This window comes from Esox lucius, chromosome 21 (genome assembly GCF_011004845.1).
Source record: "Esox lucius isolate fEsoLuc1 chromosome 21, fEsoLuc1.pri, whole genome shotgun sequence".
NCBI lineage: Eukaryota > Metazoa > Chordata > Actinopteri > Esociformes > Esocidae > Esox > Esox lucius.
The window spans coordinates 26,810,781-26,830,826 of record NC_047589.1 but is presented as its reverse complement, the minus strand read 5'-3'; the positions used below and the strand labels follow the sequence as shown (position 1 = coordinate 26,830,826).

Sequence of the window (20,046 nt, the reverse complement as noted above, 5' to 3'; positions counted from 1 at the left end):
CAGACTTCCCTCTCCCCAGACACTTCCTCCAGCTCTTCCGGGGGGACACCGAGGCGTTCCCAGGCCAGCCGGGAGACATAGTCCCTCCAGCGTGTCCTAGGTCTTCCCCGGGGTCTCTTCCCGGTGGGACGGGACCGGAACACCTTCCCAGGAAGGCGTTCCGGAGGCATCCGAAACAGATGCCCAAGCCACCTCAGCTGACCCCTCTCGATGTGGAGGAGCAGCGGCTCTACTCTGAGCTCCTCCCGGGTGACCGAGCTTCTCACCCTATCTCTAAGGGATCGCCCAGCCACCCTGCGGAGAAAGCTCATTTCGGCCGCCTGTATCCGGGATCTTGTCCTTTCGGTCATGACCCAAAGCTCATGACCATAGGTGAGAGTAGGAACGTAGATTGACCGGTAAATCGAGAGCTTCGCCTTGCGGCTCAGCTCTTTCTTCACCACGACAGACCGATATATCGACCGCATTACTGCAGAAGCTGCACCGATCCGTCTGTCAATCTCCCGTTCCATCCTTCCCTCACTCGTGAACAGGACCCCTAGATACTTAAACTCCTCCACTTGAGGCAGGCACTCTCCACCAACCTGAAGTGGGCAAGCCACCCTTTTCCGACTGAGGACCATGGCCTCGGATTTGGAGGTACTGATTTTCATCCCCACCGCTTCACACTCGGCTGCAAACCGTCCAAGTGCATCCTGAAGGTCCTGGCTTGAAGGGGCCAACACGACAACATCATCCGCAAAGAGCAGAGACGAAATCGTGTGGTCCCCAAACCTGACACCCTCCGGCCCCTGGCTGCGCCTAGAAATTCTGTCCATAAAAATTACGAACAGAACCGGTGACAAAGGGCAGCCCTGCCGGAGTCCAACATGCACAGGGAACAAGTCTGACTTACTGCCGGCAATGCGGACCAAGCTCCTGCTTCGGTCGTACAGGGACCTGACAGCCCTTAGCAAAGGACCCAGGACCCCATATTCCCGAAGCACTCTCCACAGGATGCCGCGAGGGACACAGTCGAATGCCTTCTCCAAATCCACAAAACACATGTGGACTGGTTGGGCAAACTCCCATGAACCCTCCATCACCCTGTAGAGGGTATAGAGCTGGTCCAGTGTTCCACGGCCCGGACGAAAACCACACTGTTCCTCCTGAATCCGAGGTTCTACTATCAACCAGTACTAAGGGTAAATGTACTAGTTGATAATGATAAAGGTACTGGTTGATAAGGATAAAGGTACTGGTTGATAAGGATAAAGGGACTGGTTGATAAGGATAAAGGGACTGGTTGATAAGGATAAAGGTACTGGTTGATAAGGATAAAGGTACTGGTTGATAAGGATAAAGGTACTGGTTGATAAGGATAAAGGATTGGTTGATAAGGATAAAGGTACTGGTTGATAAGGATAAAGATACTGGTTGATAAGGATAAAGGGATTGGTTGATAAGGATAAAGGACTGGTTGATAAGGATAAAGGTACTGGTTGATAAGGATAACGGTACTGGTTGATAAGGATAAAGGGACTGGTTGATAACGATAAAGGTACTGGTTGATGAGGATAAAGGTACTGGTTGATAAGGATAAAGGGACTGGTTGATAACAATAAAGTTACTGGTTGATAATGATAAAGGTACTGGTTGATAACAATAAAGGTAATGGTTGATAACGATAAAGGTACTGGTTCATAACGATAAAGGTAATGGTTGATAACGATAAAGGGACTAGTTGCTGTTGTTTAACAGCTAGTAGCTGGTGTGTATCTCCCTTTGTCTGTTGCCTGAGTGTGTTGACTATATGATTCTTTAATGGCGCTGTAAAGACAAACTTTTGAGTTACTTGTCCGTCTGTCACCCAATTATCTTTCCTCCGCATAAGCTTCCATTTTCTGACACTACAATACATTTGCCTTTGCTATTTCCAGAAATATATTTAAAATAATCCTTTGCGGGGGCTTTGGGTTTTTTCCAACCCAACAGTGATGGCTTTGCTTGCTGCAGCCATTATTCACACCTATTGTTCCTGCTCTGCACTCAGGCTCTGTATCTCCCTGGGAGCTGGTGATTGTGACTCCCATCCAGGCCTACTGGAAACATCGCCACCTACAGGCGTCGTCTTACTGTCGTAATCACATCCTCGATGAACGGCATTACAAAACAACCTTGGAAACCTTAATTATAGAACAACCATGAAAATCCCATTGATTTCTGCTCACATTTTTGAAAAATACTAATAATAATTTATGATGTTTTTTGTTTGATTTTCGTGTGTCTTGTAGACAAAGAAAACAGTATGCTGTTTAATATGTTTTATTTAGTTTCAGTCTACTAACATAACCTTGAACTGTACCTACAGACACACACACACACACAAACGGACACGCACAAATCACTTAACAACAGGGAATTAATTATTTCCAAATAAGTTGGCCTCAATTATATGTAGACTCCTCACCGGGTCTGATCCACCTCTGGGGATGTCTAGCCAATTTAAGAAGCAGGCAGAGCAACAGCGGCATCAACCTGCTGATGGTGTCAGCAATAAGTACCTGGAACAGGTATACATTTCCCCTTAGGCACAGATCTAAAATCAGATTAAACCCGGCTAATCCTGACCTTCACCATTATTAGGGAAACGGCAGAACTGGCCGTAGATCAGTGTCTATGGGGACAGATCAACCTAATGTGATCTATTAGCAGTAAACACCGGTGATGTTTGGACGGGCCAAGATTCAGGGCAGGATAGAGGTTTGAGTAAAGCCCTGAGATACACCCGTTTTCACTTTAATAGTCTGAGTCCTCTCTCATCAATCCATCAACACCCACAAATGCCCACACACACACACACAAACCCACGGACAAATTCACTCACAGAGATACACACACAGTCGCACACACAGACACACACACACACACACACCTTCACTCTCCCTTCCCCATCTTAGGGTAATTATTGCCAGAGGCAGGTTAGGTTGGAGATGGATTGCCTCTGACGTCTGGTAGAAGTGAAAGAGAAGACAGAGAATACAACACAGAGAGGAAGGAGAGAGGGCAAAGAAAAGATGAGAGAAGAGAAGAGAAGAGAGTGAGCAGAGAACGAGAAGAGACGGGGAAGAGAGAGCCAAGGAGAGAGGAAATAAAGAAATAGAGTGAAAAGAGAAACAAAATGAAGAGAGGAGAAAGGAGAGAGAGGATAAAGAGAGAATAGAGAGGAGAGAGAACAGAGAGGAGAGAGAACAGAGAGGAGAGAGAAGAGACATTGGGAGGAGTGATGAGAGAGGACATGGAGGAGAGAGAAGAGAGAGAGGGAAGAGGGAGGCAAGGAGAGAGGAGATAAAGAGGCAAGGAGAGAGGAGAAAAAGAGGCAAGAAGAGAGGAGATAAAGAGGCAAGGAGAGAGGAGATAAAGAGGCAAGGAGAGAGGAGATAAAGAGGCAAGGAGAGAGGAGATAAAGAGGCAAGAAGAGAGGAGATAAAGAGGCAAGGAGAGAGGAGATAAAGAGGCAAGGAGAGAGGAGATAAAGAGGCAAGGAGAGAGGAGATAAAGAGGCAAGGAGAGAGGAGATAAAGAGGTACCTTAGGAAGGGAGGTGAGGAGGAAAGGAGAAAGATAGACAGGTAGACAGATAGACAGATAGACAGGTAGACAGATAGACAGGTAGACAGAGGCTAACCAGATAGACAGGTAGACAGATAGACAGGTAGACAGATAGACAGGTAGACAGAGGCCAACCAGATAGACAGGTAGACAGGGGCTAACCAGATAGACAGGTAGACAGAGGCTAACCAGATAGACAGGTAGACAGAGGCTAACCAGATAGACAGGTAGGCAGAGGCTAACCAGATAGACAGGTAGACAGAGGCTAACCAGATAGACAGGTAGACAGAGGCTAACCAGCTTGCTTTCGCTTTATGATTTAAACGGTTGATACTATAGAAGAAACACTGTTTTAGGAACCATTAGTAAACACACATACATAAACACACACCAACACAGTCTTATCACCAGCTCCAGCAATTCTCACAGCGGTTGAAAGCAACAGCATTTAACAGGGGGGCCTTTTCATAGATTTTTTAAATGTGTGGTTTTCTTTCTCTCACACACACACACACACACACACCTCTCAAACAAAACACGCATCTTTCACACAAAATGTACATGCAAATATCTCTCAAAACACACACACATCTCTCACACGCAAAGAAAAATCACAAAACCGTCTTTCTCTCACAACACCCCCACCCATAGATCTCTACTCGCACAAACACGCCCACTCCTCCCTCGTACATGAACATACATCCCTCTGTCTCTCACACACACACACACACACACGCACGCACACACACACTTACTTCAAATACACGCACACTCACCTCTTTCACACAAACACACAAACACGCACTTCTCCCATCCTGTCTGTCTTTGCTGTTATTAACCTGTGGGAGCCCTTGTTCCACTGGGAGGGTGAACCCTGATCTCACTCTGGGACTCTGAGATGAAGGTCGTTAGCAAATAGACTTTACCCTCTAATTACTACTGGACCTGGCCTGGCCTGGCTGGTGTATCTGGGAGTTTCTTTCTCTCTCTGTCTCTCTCATTTTCTCTGAAATCAAAAGCACTTACACCCCTCCCCCCGCCATCGCCACATTCCACTTTGTTGTATCATCCTCAAATAAAAATAAATTTATGGACATAATATCCCAATTTCATTTCGGAATTCAGAACCTGTGTTTTCTCAGCAGCCTGTCTCCGTTTCAAAGGAAACCGGGTCCACTGCGTGGCAGTGGGAAGAATGGAAAGGAAGAATGGATGGAAAGAAGTGATATGGAGAAGGCATAGGAGAAAGCAATTGGAAAAACGGATAAGAGGAAGTAATTGGAAGAAGGGATTGGAGGAAATGAATTGGTGAATGAATTGATAATCATCTATTGTTACCGCGACATGGTAGATGGAGTCGATTCTTCCAGCAAAGCTGGAGAAAATTACTGTAATCATTCCTTCCAGTCCTCTCTGTGTTTCTCCATTACATTGACAGCAATATTATAATACAACTTATAATGGATACTGGTTGTAAAGCAACTATGAAAGCGTCTGTGGGCACCATGAGTTGAATGGCGATAATTCACCCGGATCTAAAAAATCATTTGACTCCCTGTGGGGGAAGTGCTGTCATTGTCGAGATACACTCACACAAACGCACGTGCATCCACGCATACGAACACACACACCATGTCTGGCCACACAAATGCACACGTGTGTGTGTGTGTGTGTTTGTCGAAAGTCAACTATTGCGTTGGCGGTCTAACTGACTGTTGGACCAGTTTCTCCCACTAACTGCTGTGATTGACGTCAACGGCAGCTGTTACATAAATCTTCATCTGGTTTCAGAGCTGCAATTTCAGCGAACGTCAGCAGATTTTACACGTCAGACGGGCTGGAGAAGCCAAAGGGCACATGGGCGGAAGTAGGATCACCTGGGCTGAAGTAGGATCACATGGGCGGAAGTGGGGTCACCTGGGCGGAAGTGGGGTCACCTGGGCGGAAGTAGGATCACATGGGCGGAAGTAGGGTCACCTGGGCGGACGTGGGGTCACATGGGCGGAAGTAGGGTCACCTGGGCGGAAGTAGGGTCACATGGGCGGACGTAGGGTCACTTGGGCGGAAGTAGGGTCACCTGAAGTAGGAAGTAGGGTCACATGGGCGGAAGTAGGGTCACATGGGCGGACGTAGGGTCACTTGGGCGGAAGTAGGGTCACCTGAAGTAGGAAGTAGGGTCACCTGGGCGGACGTGGGGTCACATGGGCGGAAGTGGGGTCACCTGGGCGGATGTGGGGTCACATGGGCGGAAGTAGGGTCACCTGGGCGGAAGTGGGGTCACCTGTTGAAACGGCGGGCGAAGAGGCACACATCTCTTGGAATGCTGTGTATATTTCCATGCATGGACACCAGGATTCAATATGGGAGTGGATTAATATGCAGCGGTTAGGACTTTCACAGAGGGCAGATTGTCCAGAGCTGGCAGGCTCGGAGGAGAAGGAGAAGACACTAGCGGAGAGATCCTGCTCCCTTCGGCAAGGTGAAACCGATACAGTAAACACCTCATGACCGAGAAAGGGGGAGGAAAAGGGAGACAGGGAAGGGGGTTTCAGCACATTTAGTGTGACTGAAATACAGTAAGGAAGGCATTTTCATGGACACGTTATCTACTTTGTAATAATTCCAGCTACCAGTAATAGAAAATTACCATTATAATTGCAACGGCCGAAGGCAAGGTTTCTGCAAAACACCCTGAGTTTTAATTTCACACCTTTCCCCTGTATTTCTTTTTTCATGCAGGGTTTTGTCCATTCACTGACTCCAAACTGTTTAAGGTCTTGTTGATTACTTGAATTAGGTTGCATTGGTGGGCTGGAGCGGAAATCATTCACCCCATATTGCATCCTGCTTCTGGTCCACTTAAAGTCCTGGCTGTTTAAACAATGGCAGTCGTTGACAAAGCGGGTGACACATGTCTGGCTTGCTATTTGTGCAGCTCTGAGTTATTTGCTTTAGTCTGGAAATTGAACAGGGAGATGTCTTGTCCCCTCCTCTACCAACCTTTCCATCCGTCTCCCTGAGGACTCGGTTAGCATTTGGACTGATACAATTCAGTCATCCATTCTGCCTGTATTTGAGAAGGACCACAACCCCCAGTTTACATTATCATTGGAACCAAACGTCAGAAACGTCACGCAAAATAACATGTCCCCCCCATGTCCCCCCTTGTCCTCTCCATGTCCCCACCATCTACCCCTCGTGTCCCCCCGTGTCCTCCCCATGTCTCCCCCTTGTCCCCCCCATGGCCCCATGTTCTCTGCTTGAATTAAAAAGGAAGGATTCAGGAGAGCTGCAGATGGTGATGTTATAGAGGAGTCCCTGTGTGTGTGTGTGTGTTCGTGTGGGAGCCTGGACTGAGCCGCCACGTGGGCTCAATGTATTGGAAAGGAATGTGGCCTTGCTCAGGTGTATTTGCCTGGGTTAGGTTCCCCACTGTTGAGCCTGTAGCCTCTTCTAGACAGATGGCGGTGCTTTTCTCCAGAGGTGTATGTGCCATAGACTGACTTGGGAACACAGCCTTGAGAATGTATATTTCAATAACAATCCTGTTTTCTCTCTCACTCTCTCTCCCACTCCCTATTTTGTCTCTCTCTCCCTTTCTCTCTCTCTCTCCCTCTCTCTCTCTCTCTCTTCTCCCCCCGCTCTGTTTTTCTTCCTTTTTCTCTGTAGAGAAGTGTGAGGAAGCGCTCTCCTCTCCGCTCCCTCACACAGCCTTTTCTGCCTCCTCGGTCTTCAACAGTGGATATGCTCCAGGCTATGCCAAGATCAACAGGAGAGGAGGTATTTTACACACACACACACACACACACACAGAGACTGACGGTCAGATGGTCAGACACACCGACACACACATACACACAATCGGGTATTCAGACAGTCAGACACACACACACACACACACACAAACACACACACACATATAAACACAGGGAGACACAAAGCAGCTGCTGGCTTGGTGGCACTGATATGAATCGTTAGTGATAATTCAATTTGCAAATGGCTAAGGGTTTCCTTCGGGTGGAACAGCGATGGCACATAATCAATGAGACATGGGACAAGTATTACTTTCTGTTGTGATAGCCAACTACTACTGTGAGTGAGTGTGTGTGTGTGTGTGTGTGTCTGTTTGTTTCCTACGCCCCTTTTAAAAAACATGTTTTAGTTGGTAATTAGGTTGAAAGGGGTCATCAACCATCAGACACTAAAATCATGACTCTCCTGTCAATTTGGTGTGAGCCTTTGTTCTATTAACGGGTAGAAATCCAATAAAAATTTTCATCACGATTTATGTGGTCCCACCTATAAAATTGAGGAATTGTTTATATTTCTAGTGCTGGAGATAAGAGATAACACACATATATCACATTTCATCTAACAAAATGGCTCCTTTTAGGCCAAACTGTTGTAACGTCAGCTGGGAGCTCGGGTTTCAACAACCCACCTAAAACCTCACCACACTATTCACTCAAGCCACTCTAAACTGAATGGACAATTTCATACGGAAAAGGTATCGGTAACAACTTAGCAATCTGCCTGGGTCAGCCCCCTATAGTTTTCACTCTTGGCTGTCACTGCGAGGTGGTGTTGTTCTTGGTCCCGGCTAACGGGTCGGTTTGATCTTGTGGTGGGTGTGAGGGAAAGACGGAACAGACCACTGAAGACCTTCGGGGCGTGTTGGTTTTCTAGGCCATGTCCTGCGACCATGTGGCTTGTACATTACCCCAACCTGCCCCTCAGAGGGTGTGGGCAGTGTGGACTGGGTCTTGGACTGGGTCCTGGACTGGGTCTTGGACTGGGTCCTGGACTGGGTCCTGGACTGGGTCCTGGACTGGGTCTTGGACTGGGTCCTGGTTCATGTACCCTTGTCCATTACTACTTGTGTGACTCCCGACATTGACTGTGCCCAGCTACCCTCTGACATGCTCCTATGCTATCCCCTGGGACTTCGGCTCTGTCTGTTTCTCGTGAGCGGAGAAGAAGAGGTAAAAAAAAGACCCTCTTTTGAACCATTCATTGCCAAATAAAAAAACAAGCAAGGTTACATGAAGTAAGATGTGGTTGCTGAACAGGGCATGTCTGTTATGTGTGCAGTAATCTCTTCCGACGACCACTTTTGGATTACAAATCAGAAGCTGCAGAGGTATCTCTGCTTGCTCCTACTTACCTTGCTGAAATGATCCAGCCATACATACCTACACGTAACCTTAGATCGCAAGACGCAGGCCTTTTAATTGTACCGAGAATTTCTAAACAAACAGTTGGCGGCAGGGCCTTTTCTCATAGAGCTCCACTCCTGTGGAATGATCTGACAATTAAGGTTAGAAATGCAAACTCAGTGCAAACTTTCATGTGTCTACTAAAGACTAAAATCTCTACAGCACGGTTTATGATTAGGTGTAGCCTGGCCCGGGGGCGTGAAGGTGACCAGTAGGCTTGATACTGTCCACCCTTGCTGTCTTGCCAGGTGGGCTCTCGTCGCCACTGGGATGCCCTCCCTCCAATTCCTTTCGGGGGAAGAGTCACTGGCTTGTTGTTGTCACTCTGTTGCGCACTTGTGCAATTGGGCTGTACTCTGCTAGCAATACTCGGCCCTCATTCAGGGGGTTTGTGGTTTGTGGGTGTCCCTTTGGTTGATGCCTGGCAATGTGGGTGGATTGATTTCCTGCCTGTTGGGCCCTGTCCGGGGCCTCCCCCGGGTAGGGCCACAGTGTCACCGGACCCCCCCGTCTCAGATCCAAGGTGTTACGCTGCTATATTATTGTGCTGGGGGACATGAGGAATGCACTTCTAACTTTTCTGATGAGGTCCTGGTCCACACCTGCGGATTACCTGGTTTGGGGGGCCCGTTGCTGTCCCTGTCCTTGTCCACCTGGTCATACTTCTGAGCTAGTCTAAAATCAAATAGACTCTGGATTTAGCCCAATTGGACTCTTAATATCCCACCTGGCACAGCCAGAAGAGGACTGGTCACCCCTCTGAGCCTGGGTCCTCTCTAGGTTTCTTCCTAAAATTAGACCTTCTTAGGGAGTTTTTCCTAGCCATTGAAATTCAACACTGCTGTTGTTTGCTCCTTGGGGTTTAAGGCCGGGTGTCTCTGTAAAGCACTTTGTGACAACTGCTGTTGTAAAAAGGGCTTTATAAATACATTTGATTGATTGATTGATTATCTCTCAATCAGCCTCACCTAGATTATTACATGCACCGCTTCAACCACCTCAGCTGGTTCACCTGCAACTGGTGACCACGGGATTTGTGAGCAGACGTCAGATAGGCTTTAATCACAGAAGGACGTGACAGATTGCCATGCCTTCCTGGTGTGCTGGTGGCCCAAAGCATAACTAACTGCTCATGTCAAAGCAACACTTGGCAGCACTGCTTTTAACAAGAGTTCCCTGCACTCTACGCTCACTTCGAGCTGGACAACACCGAAACAACCAGGCGACTGGTCTACGAGGCCGCGCAGCTGACACCCGGGAGACGGTTGTGTTGTCAGTGTGTGCCAGCAAGCCAGCTTTCATCAACATCGTCAACCAGTCGACATCGCGGATGTAAGCCTGATAGCCAACAGGGAGGATTTAGCCAACAGGGAGGATTTAGCCAACAGGGAGGATTTAGCCAACACGGAGGAGGTGAACATACTGGCGTTGTGTTGGCGCGACAACAGCCTACCCGTCAGCAAAACAAAGAAGATAATAGTGTACTTCAGGAGGCAGAGTCGGGAACACAACCCAGTTCACATCAACAGGGTGGCAGTAGACAGAGTCAGCAGTTTTAAATTCCTCTGCATCCACGTCGCCAAGGACTTTTCACAGACCATGAATTCCACCAGCGTTGCCAAGAGGCCGAAACAGTGACTCTTCTCCCTAAGGCAACTAAAGATATGTGGTTTGCCTTCCTGGGTCCTTTCCAAATAATACTGCCACACCCCTGAGAACATCCTGACTGGCTTCATCATGGCCTACTTCAGGAACTGCCCTACACACACACCTCAACGCCTATAAGGGCCATTTAAGACAGGCCAGTGCGTGCACTGCGTGGCTGTCCTCCTACCCACTGAGAACATCTATCCACAGTGGTGCCTGGCCAAAGCCTGTAGCATACTTAACGGCCCTTCACAGCCACATGCTGTTCATTCGATATCTGTCGGTTAGACAAATGGCTGTTATACTGTACTTCCCGGACCAGCATCTTGGAAAGAGGGGGCCAAGCGTGTGAGCCCTGTTGCAGAGAAAAACAAACCTCAGACACTTCCTGCTTAACCTCGGGCCCCAGGCTATTGCACACAGCTCATATGGGCGTGGAACACCTTCCATTTGGAGTGGTCCTGAGGGGAGGGACTCTGTCGATCTATAGGAGCATAAAGTATTTGCCCTCATTTCAGTTTAGCCAATCAGAAATGCGGCAAAGATGTGGCTTCAAAACGGAGCGGCACTTGTGATCACGATCACGTACACGAGCGCTTCTATTACAGCCAGTCCAGCCTGGGCCTGCCGCTTCAAAACTAACGGCGGACGCCACGCTTTCTTTTACCATAATGAACAAGTTTTAACGAAGCGAACGCTGCCTTTGTTAACGCTGCTGTCAGTGCTAGCGAGAGAGCTCAGCGGCTTTGTCAGCTCCCACAGCTGACCCAAAGTGTGCAGTTGGTGCTTGAGTGTACATTACGCGTGGAGTAACGTGTTGTGGAAGATGATTGGTCGGTTGACAAAGCCAATTATACTAATGCCCATCGTCGCAGGAATTTTACACAGCTTTCCTATTAGCTAATGGAAGCCATCTTGTTTGAAGTGTTAGAATTGTTTTGAATTGTCTACGCGTCTGTTTTTGCCTGTGTGCACACCTGTGTGTGTGTGTGTGTGTGTGTGCGTGCACATGTGTATCTACATTTCTGGATTCCAAAGTGTGTCTGAATGTGTCGTTTCCAGAGTTTGGTTTTTTAGGATAGTTAATCAGAAATTCCACATGTTGTCCACTTCTGATCCAGAGTCTCTGTCTTCCCTTCATGGGTTGTTTGAAGTTCCATTCCACATTTTAATTAATCGATAAAACTACCAGGCTGTTTCTCCACAGTCCCTTTCTTCCTCCCTCCCTCCCTCCCTCCAACACTCCCAGTGACAGTCAGATAAAGTGCTATCAGTTTGCTAACCAGCTGTCTTGTCTTCTTACTGCCTCAAAAGTCATTCATGGACATTTCCTGTGTTCTATAAAAGTGTGGATGGAGGAGAAATTAGTTGGAGGGGTGCTGCAGTATGCCAGAGGAACTAGACATGCATGAAACGAACAGGAAGTAAAGACACAGAGACAGGAAGTAGAGAGACAGACCCTAGCAGCCTGGGATGCACCAATCATATTGAAATATCAAACTTGCAAGCGTAATCTCGGAAGATTAAGCTGAAGCACTAAAATAGGCAACTAATACGCAACTAGCCATGCACAGATAATATTTTGCATTTCTGTCTTTTGGCATGCACTCTTATCCAAAGTGACTTAAAAGGAGAGATCAGCCCAGATTCGTAAAAGTCCACTTATCCCGAGTTGTTCCTGAAGGCACATTGAATAATTTTTTTAAATGATCCATTATTCAGCTCTGTCCCAGTCTGTAATCAACATGATTAGCATCATCCAAATTAATGAATGGAAATGGTGCTTTACAAAAGCTGCATTGCAAGTGGAAAACTACTCCAAAACATTTCAAACTAAAATCAGTAATCTGTCACTGTAGCATAACATTTTAAAACTGTATACTGACAAAACAGCCAGCGGAAATTGGTGACTTCAAACTGGCACTAGCAAACTATTTCATACAGCCACCATACACAGCTTCTGTTTATCGGAAATGATGTTATCAGCGTGAACTTTAATCTCAACAAGCTACATGAAGATAGGTAGCTTCGCTAGCTGGCCCATTTTTGTCGGTGGACTTCAGCATTGTATTAATCATTAAGGAAAATGCTGTGATCATGTTTTATTTGCGAACAAATTTACAAGGGACATGGAAGAAGAGATGTGAGGTTTCACTCATTTTCATATCGTAATCCACAGTTGTGTATACTATTTCTTATTGCAATTAATTACAATGATGTGGGAGAATTATTGGAGCAGTGAATGTAACTAGCTAATAACTAAATATTTGTCTTGTTAACTTGGACATACACTGTTAAATGTAGTTTTCACTATGCCTAATTATTAGACATAAAACAATAGAAAGTATTTTGAATTGCCCCTGTGTATGAAATGTGCTATACAAACAAACATACCTTGCCTTACACACTTGTTTGCTAATGTTAGGTAGCTACTTACTCTTTTGAGAGTTGGCCATTGGGTCCCTCGGGCCTAGAAAGTATTTTGCAGTTTTTTTCTGGAATGTAAAAAAGTCTCCAGCACCCCAGGAGTTATGAGGGAGTGAGATCCGGATGATCAACCACACATCTTGGAAAGAGTTCAACTTCAGGGACTGGGTCATTCATGTTCTCCAACATTGGCATCAATAGTTCCCACTCGCTGTAACAAAAACGTTCCGTTTCTGTTGGCATTAGATTGCACGATCCACAACTACACCACCACTCTCGGGACGTTGCCCACCTCCTCAGCTGCTGTTCGAGCCTTTAGTTCGGTCAATACATCCTCTGTGTATTCTGGTTCAAACAAGTAAGGCTCTATTCCCTTGAACAAGTATTCTTCCTGGTCGTATTCAGAGTCAGACATGATACATATTTATGTTCCTTTCTTTCTCAAGTAAATAAAGTTTAACTGTCCGAGGTCAATATAACAATATAGGAAACTTGCTTTCTAGCTAGTGAATGCTAACTTTTGTTTACTTTGACATATACACTTCCTCTTCCCGAAAGAACCTGCAGATTGATGTGAACAAAACTAAACAGTAAACACAAGAAGTAACAGTTAATTCGAGAATGAGATGTATTTTTGCAAACATTGAAACTTTATTTGGAGGAATTCACCATTGTCAGGATCTTTAAGGTAAACAACACTGCTGGTCTTAGTTTGAAGTGTTTTGGAGCAGTTTGAAACACTTGCAATGCAGCTTTCGTAAAGCGGGATGCATCGTTTCCATTCATCAATTTTGACAATGCTAGTAATGCTTATAAAAAAACTGGCACAGTACTCAATAATGGATTGTTTTGAGAAATTACCCCATGTGCCTGCAGGAACAATTCAGGGTAAGTGGACTTTTACCCAAATATGAATCTGGGCCGAACTATCCCTTTAAACATTTTATTTAAGTGCTCAGGAACAAAATGACCAATGTTTACCTTTGCCAGCTCAGGGTGTGATCTAGCAACCTTTTGATTCCAAGTCAGATTCCATAACCGCTCGAATAATTGTTTCCGGCCTGCTGCCCACTGATAATTAACTAGAAATTGTATTTTATGGCACCTTTGTTATTTCTGGAAGTAGAAAACATGGACAGGAAGTTGAAATACTGATGGGAAGTCGAGACACTCAGACAAGCAGGAGAGACACAGGAAGTAGACACAACACCCAGGAAGTAAATGCATGTGCCTGAATATTTGCAAGCAAACACACACACACACACACACACAAACTGGTTGGTTATATGTTCTCATCAGTGGAGAAGTTTACGAGGTGTGTGGTCATGGATCACATGGTAAGGCTATGAGAGTGTCAAGAGAACCTCACCTCAGAGAAGGGAGAAAACGGGCTGAGGCTGACGAACGGGGGGACATCTTTTGATGCCTCACAAAGTATTGTATTTGAACAGCTCTCTCTCTCTCACACACACCGTAACTCTCCAGGACTACAGCTAGCAACCATGGTGTTTATGGGATAAAGCTGAGCCTGATTGTTATCTACATGTCAGCCCTGCCTTCCTCTGTGTTAGGTTATCTGGGTTAGCAGTAATATCTTGGTGGAGTTTTCCCCACCTCAGATATTGCTGCTGTCTGGCCCGCTTTTACTCTCCCACACCCACCCCCCCTCTCACTTTCTCTCGTTCTTTCTCACTCTCACCACATCCCTCTCTCTGTTTCTCCCCATTCCTCTCTGCTCACTCTTTATTTCTCTGCCCATTGTGCTCCCTCTGCATTCTCTCTTTGCCTCACTTTCTCTTTCTCTCCCTCTCTCTCACTCCGTGTCACTCTTTCTCCCTTCATATCTCTCCCTCCCCCTCTTCCCATTACCTGTCCCTGACCTTCTTTTCGATTTCTCTTCCTAATACCCTACAGGTGTCTTTTTTTTTATGTGAGCCAGTTTTGAACCGCAGAAACAGTCCTACAGCGACAGGAAGTGTACTATGATGGTGTGATAGTCAGTGGGCAGTTTTGCTAAGGGTTTTTCATTTCTTTTAGTTAGGGTAAATCAGTTCTGACGTTTTGCTAAGTAAAAATCACCGGCTCTAGAAGGCTTTTATAACGTTGAATAGACTACTAATGTGCGTGTCATTCTGTGCTGGAGGATTCTTGCCACAACAGAATAATCAAATTAAGACAGGGGGCCTGAATCTCACTCTCTCACTCTTTTACCTCCCTGAACATCTGTGTGTGACAGGTGGGAGAGGAGAGGCAGTCCCTGGACACGCACCGGCTCACTTCTCCTTCCTCTCTCTCTCCTTCCCCTCTTTCCTTCCTCTCTCTCCTTCCTCTCTCTATCCTCAACTCTTTTTAATCACTCTCCCTAAAATGTCTCCCTTTTTCACCCCCTCTCTTTCTCCCCTCTCCTCACCCTCCCAGAAATCCCTCCCTTTCCGCTTTCTCTCCCACCAAGCCTCACCCTCCCAGAAATCCCTCCCCTTATCCTTTCACCACACTCTCTTCATAACCTCTCCATCTATTCTAATACTATTTTACCTTTATGCCCTCATTTGAGTTTGGTGGGCTGTGGGGGCATATGGACGCATCAAAAAAATCATAACAGATACAGAAAGGTCTTCCTTGCTGTTTTACTTTCCAAATATTCTTATTTGTTTGGAGTTTTGGGGAACAAATTGCCCCATAAGTCTTTGTAGTTCTTGCAGTGTAAGAGAAAATGCACCTCAGTTTCGACTTCCAAGGGCAGAGTGAGGCCAACTTGTACATCATGGGTTAACGCAACTGGCCCGGACTGCTGGACCACACCTAGCCCGGGCTACTGGACCACACCTAGCCCGGGCTACTGGACCACACCTAGCCCGGGCTACTGGACCACACCTAGCCCGGACTGCTGGACCACACCTAGCCCGGGCTACTGGACCACACCTAGCCCGGACTGCTGGACCACACCTAGCCCGGGCTACTGGACCACACCTAGCCCGGGCTACTGGACCACACCTAGCCCGGACTGCTGGACCACACCTAGCCCGGGCTACTGGACCACACCTAGCCCGGGCTACTGGACCACACCTAGCCCGGGCTACTGGACCACACCTAGCCTGGGCTACTGGACCGCACCTAGCCCGGGCTACTGGACCGCACCTAGCCCGGGCTACTGGACCGCACCTAGCCCGGGCTACTGGACCGCACCTAGCCCGGGCTACTGGACCGCACCTAGCCCGGGCTACTGGACCACACTCAGACACTTTTCCCTAGTTTTTTATCAGTCAGTGCTCGGAGAGTCTGCCGCCAAGTACTGTCTGTTCAGAGCCAAACAAAGTGAACGTTTATCTATACTTTCTTCTGGTGTCTATCCAATAGGTGATATTTGGGTATTTTTAAGCTTGGTAACAGCGTGGTTGGACCAGGTGTTCTGGATGCTGTCCAGAGGCTTTGATTTGGCTCGTGATCTGAACCCCTGGCTGAGGAGGCTAACTGGACTCTTCTCTATAGTGACTTCTTGAGATTTGGGGGATTAGTACTGGTGGAAGTGGTGTGTGGTGGGGGGGCACTTGTTAAATGATTATAACATTTGGTGGCTCTCTTTTGGATTGGATTCTTTTTGGACGTGGCTCAAAAGCCGGCATTGGCCTAATTCTGCTCATTGTTTGTAGTCCTTCTCTGAGGATGCTCTTAGAGAATTCTGCATGGAGGGTTTTAATTGGGTATTGATAAGTGGAACCCACACAGCCATGAACAGTATTGCATTTGGTTCCATTATGGATTTTAATATTTTATCCAAATCCTGGCTGAGAAGACTATTTTCATAGATATTTAATGGCATAGATAGATAGCCTCCTTTGTCTTTATTTATGGGTCAGGTTGAAGTATCTCAATGTATCTTGGTGTGTTTGTGTTCTGTATGAATGTAGCCCACTTCAGAACAAAACATCATATGGTTCGTCTTTCCGAGATTGACTCTCAGTTCCCAGGTGTCACAGCTTCTCGTTTACAGGGGACAGCAGTACCCGGTCGTTTGCATACAGGAGTCATTTTATTTCTGTGTCGTTAAGATTAAGATTGGGGGCCGTTGGTTGTTCAAGCATTTCGGTCAATTAATTTATGTGGCTATTAAATACACCTGAGTTCAAGTTGTTCCACTTTTTAGCTCCACGCCCTTGGGAAGATACATTTTATGTTTTTATGTAGTGTCATTTTTATTTTGTGTGTGGGGTATAGGTATGGTCAGATGTTTTAGCATTTGGGAGGAATCCAATTTAAGTCTCGCCGGGTATCCATTTTTCAGCGTCATCCTTTCATCTGCCTCTGTCTTTGGCTTTCACTGCTTGTTTTTTTTCCCCCAATGTTAGAATTATAGAAATAGAGTGAATAGAACTGTGGACAGCTAGCAAGTCTATCTTTACTTGATGATATTGGCCTGAAATACGGCCGGCGTGGTGAACAGGATAGGGGGTTGACTTTAAGGGGGCTGTGGATCGAAGCACAGGGCTTCATGCGTTATATTGTGTCTATTAGTATCTTTAACGCAATTGCTAGATACCAAGGAGGAGCGAATGTAATTTAAATGTCTGAGCCCTGCATCAGTATGTCGGCTAAAAACAACCTTTGTGGGCAGAGTGGCCCTGGAATCAAGAACGCGGCTTACCTTTCTGTAGTTATTTCATCTGTTATGAATTGTGATAACGGTAGAATCCTTAACAAGCCTTGAAGATGTTAATCCATTCTTCTCTAATTTAAAAAAAACAACAACCTCTCCCTGCCTTTTGATGTGCAAATGCTCACATGCACACACGCACACACACACACACACACACCGGCAATGAATTTGGCTTGCATGCTTGATTCTGACAGATGCTTTTTTGTGGGACGGAGGCGGTAAATCTCTGGAAGACCGTTATTAACCAGTTCCTCTGCTTTTGAAATCACGGTTCTCTTCCAAACCACTCCTGACCAATTTAGTTCCCAGTTCAGTTCCCAGTCCTTGAAAAAAAATGTCCCCAATCTTCTGCTGGATGCGTCGCAACAACTTGAGACAGATCTGGGAGGGGTGAGTGTGGTGAGCCTTGCCCCAAGGTGTCCGTGTGAGGCCACTGTCACTCCCCCGATGACCTTTTGTTGTTGTTATGGTGCAGGTACCAGAGTCAGATGATAGAATGCGTCCTGATGCCATGAAATCTCTGCTGACAAAGCCCCCCCGCTCCCCACGGTCGACGCCCATGGTCTGCGGGGTTCCCCAGTTAGACGGGCTGACCCCGCCCCCCACCACAGGGCACCCCCTGACAAGGCCGCCCCTACGCGTATGTAACTGGTGCGTTGATGGAGGTGCCCTTGGCTGAACTTTTCATTCCAAGCAGAAGGCCTGTCGTTGCGCCATGGAAGCCACTGGAGTTCTGGCGTTGCGGGTTCAGTACAGGGGAACGTTGACTAAACTGGATCTGACTGTCGGAGCGGGGGGGGGCGTTCACGCTCTGCTTAATAGTGTGATGGCTGACAGTGACCTGGCGTCACCTGCGTTTCTGTCACATTGACCTGTGTGTACCTGTGTTGTTGTGTGTCGAGCCGTTGAACTGTGCTGACCTCTTGAACCACGTTGACCTGTTGAAGTGTGCTGACCTCTTGAACTGGCTTGATGACCTGTATTCCCCCTGCCCCCCCCCCCCCCCCCATGGCATTGACCTGGTGAGTTCCTGCGTTCCAGGCGCAGGGGGCTGGTCTCCTCAGGACAGCGACAGCTACCCGTGGCTCCAGGTGGACCTGGGCAGTCGTAGGCAAGTCGTTGCCGTGGCGACGCAGGGCCGATACAGCAGCTCCGATTGGACGACAAGATACAGGCTGCTCTACAGTGACTCGGGCAGGAACTGGAAGCCCTACCACCGGGACGGCAACATATGGGTACGTAGGAATACGCACGCGCGTGTGCGGGGAGGGGTGGGGGGCGTCGTTGGAGTCAGCCAAGTGGCCCGATCGTTATGTGTTGGGTGGAAACCCCGGCGTAACACTGGAGCGGCATGAAGCGGTTGTTTCCTGTTACGGCCCGCGTCGTAATCCTTCTGGACTCGTTGCTAATTCAACGATGGTGTGTCTCAGCCATTAAACCTGATCTATTGCTGTAAATATTTCTCCGAATTAAAATGTGCTCACGCCATCTATCTTGCATCGCTTGTGTAGCTTCTCCCATCTGGCAGTCTTTAAGGGAGGTGACATCTATATTGGTTTTGTAATGTATTGCTGGTGAATGTGTAAATATTACAGGCTAAACAAATATGCATCCCAACTTTTTGCCCGAACTTTTCAGAAGCGCCCGCGCGTCCCGCACACACGCACGCTCTGTAAAACGCACGTGAAACGCGAAAGAACTTGGCAGAAATTGTGTGCTTTTCCTTGGACGGCATTTCGGTTTCCCACTAACCCTCGCCAGCGTCAGAAAGTAAAGCGCTATGTTAATGTAAAGTCGTCTCAAGGCTGTCTACTGTATCCATGGTAGATAAGTCCTGTTTTCATTTCAGCACAATAGGAGGAAGCTTAGAGGAATACATTGGATAAAGCCCCGGTCTGGTCAGAGACGGAAACAGAGACAACAAGCTCTACCCTGGAGGCATGCTAAGGAGGAGAGGGGGGGAGAGAAGGGGTAGAGAGAGGAGGACAAAGGGGGAGAGGGGGGAGCTTGGGAGGTTAGAGAGAGGTATACTCAAGGTTTTAACGTGTCATAGGACGGTAAAGAATGTTCCAGTCTAACACTCCCACCTGCCTGTAGTCCCAGATGTAACTGCTGCTCTCCTTATCTTCACAGGCCTTCTCAGGCAACTCCAACACGGAAAGCATGGTGCGGCATGATCTGGCGCAAGGCATTGTGGGCCGGTTCTTGCGCTTCGTGCCATTGGACTGGAGTGTAGAGGGTCGCATTGGCCTCCGCATAGAAGTCTATGGGTGCTCCTACTGTGAGTCCTCACACACACACACACACACATACACCCACACACACACATACAACCACACATACAACCACACATACACACAAACACACACACTTACACATACACCCACACACACACATACAACCACACACACAGACACAAACACACACGGACACAAACACACACAAACATACACACACACAGATACACACACACAGACAGGCACACACACACACACACACACACATACACATA

General features: G+C 47.3%; 1 protein-coding gene across 4 annotated transcripts in view; it reads left to right on the top strand.

Moving 5' to 3' along the window:
- cntnap2a (contactin associated protein 2a) overlaps positions 1-20,046 on the top strand; it is a 163,858-nt gene that overhangs the window by 60,338 nt on the left and 83,474 nt on the right. For 3 of the 4 annotated variants that reach the window (XM_020041700.3, XM_010890158.4, XM_020041699.3), the window contains exons 2-4: positions 7,260-7,370; positions 18,576-18,769; positions 19,668-19,815. In XM_020041700.3, coding sequence (XP_019897259.2) covers positions 7,260-7,370; positions 18,576-18,769; positions 19,668-19,815 — 453 coding nt within the window. The remainder of the gene's footprint in view (positions 1-7,259; positions 7,371-18,575; positions 18,770-19,667; positions 19,816-20,046) is intronic. The other variant, XM_020041701.3, reaches the window with a different exon arrangement.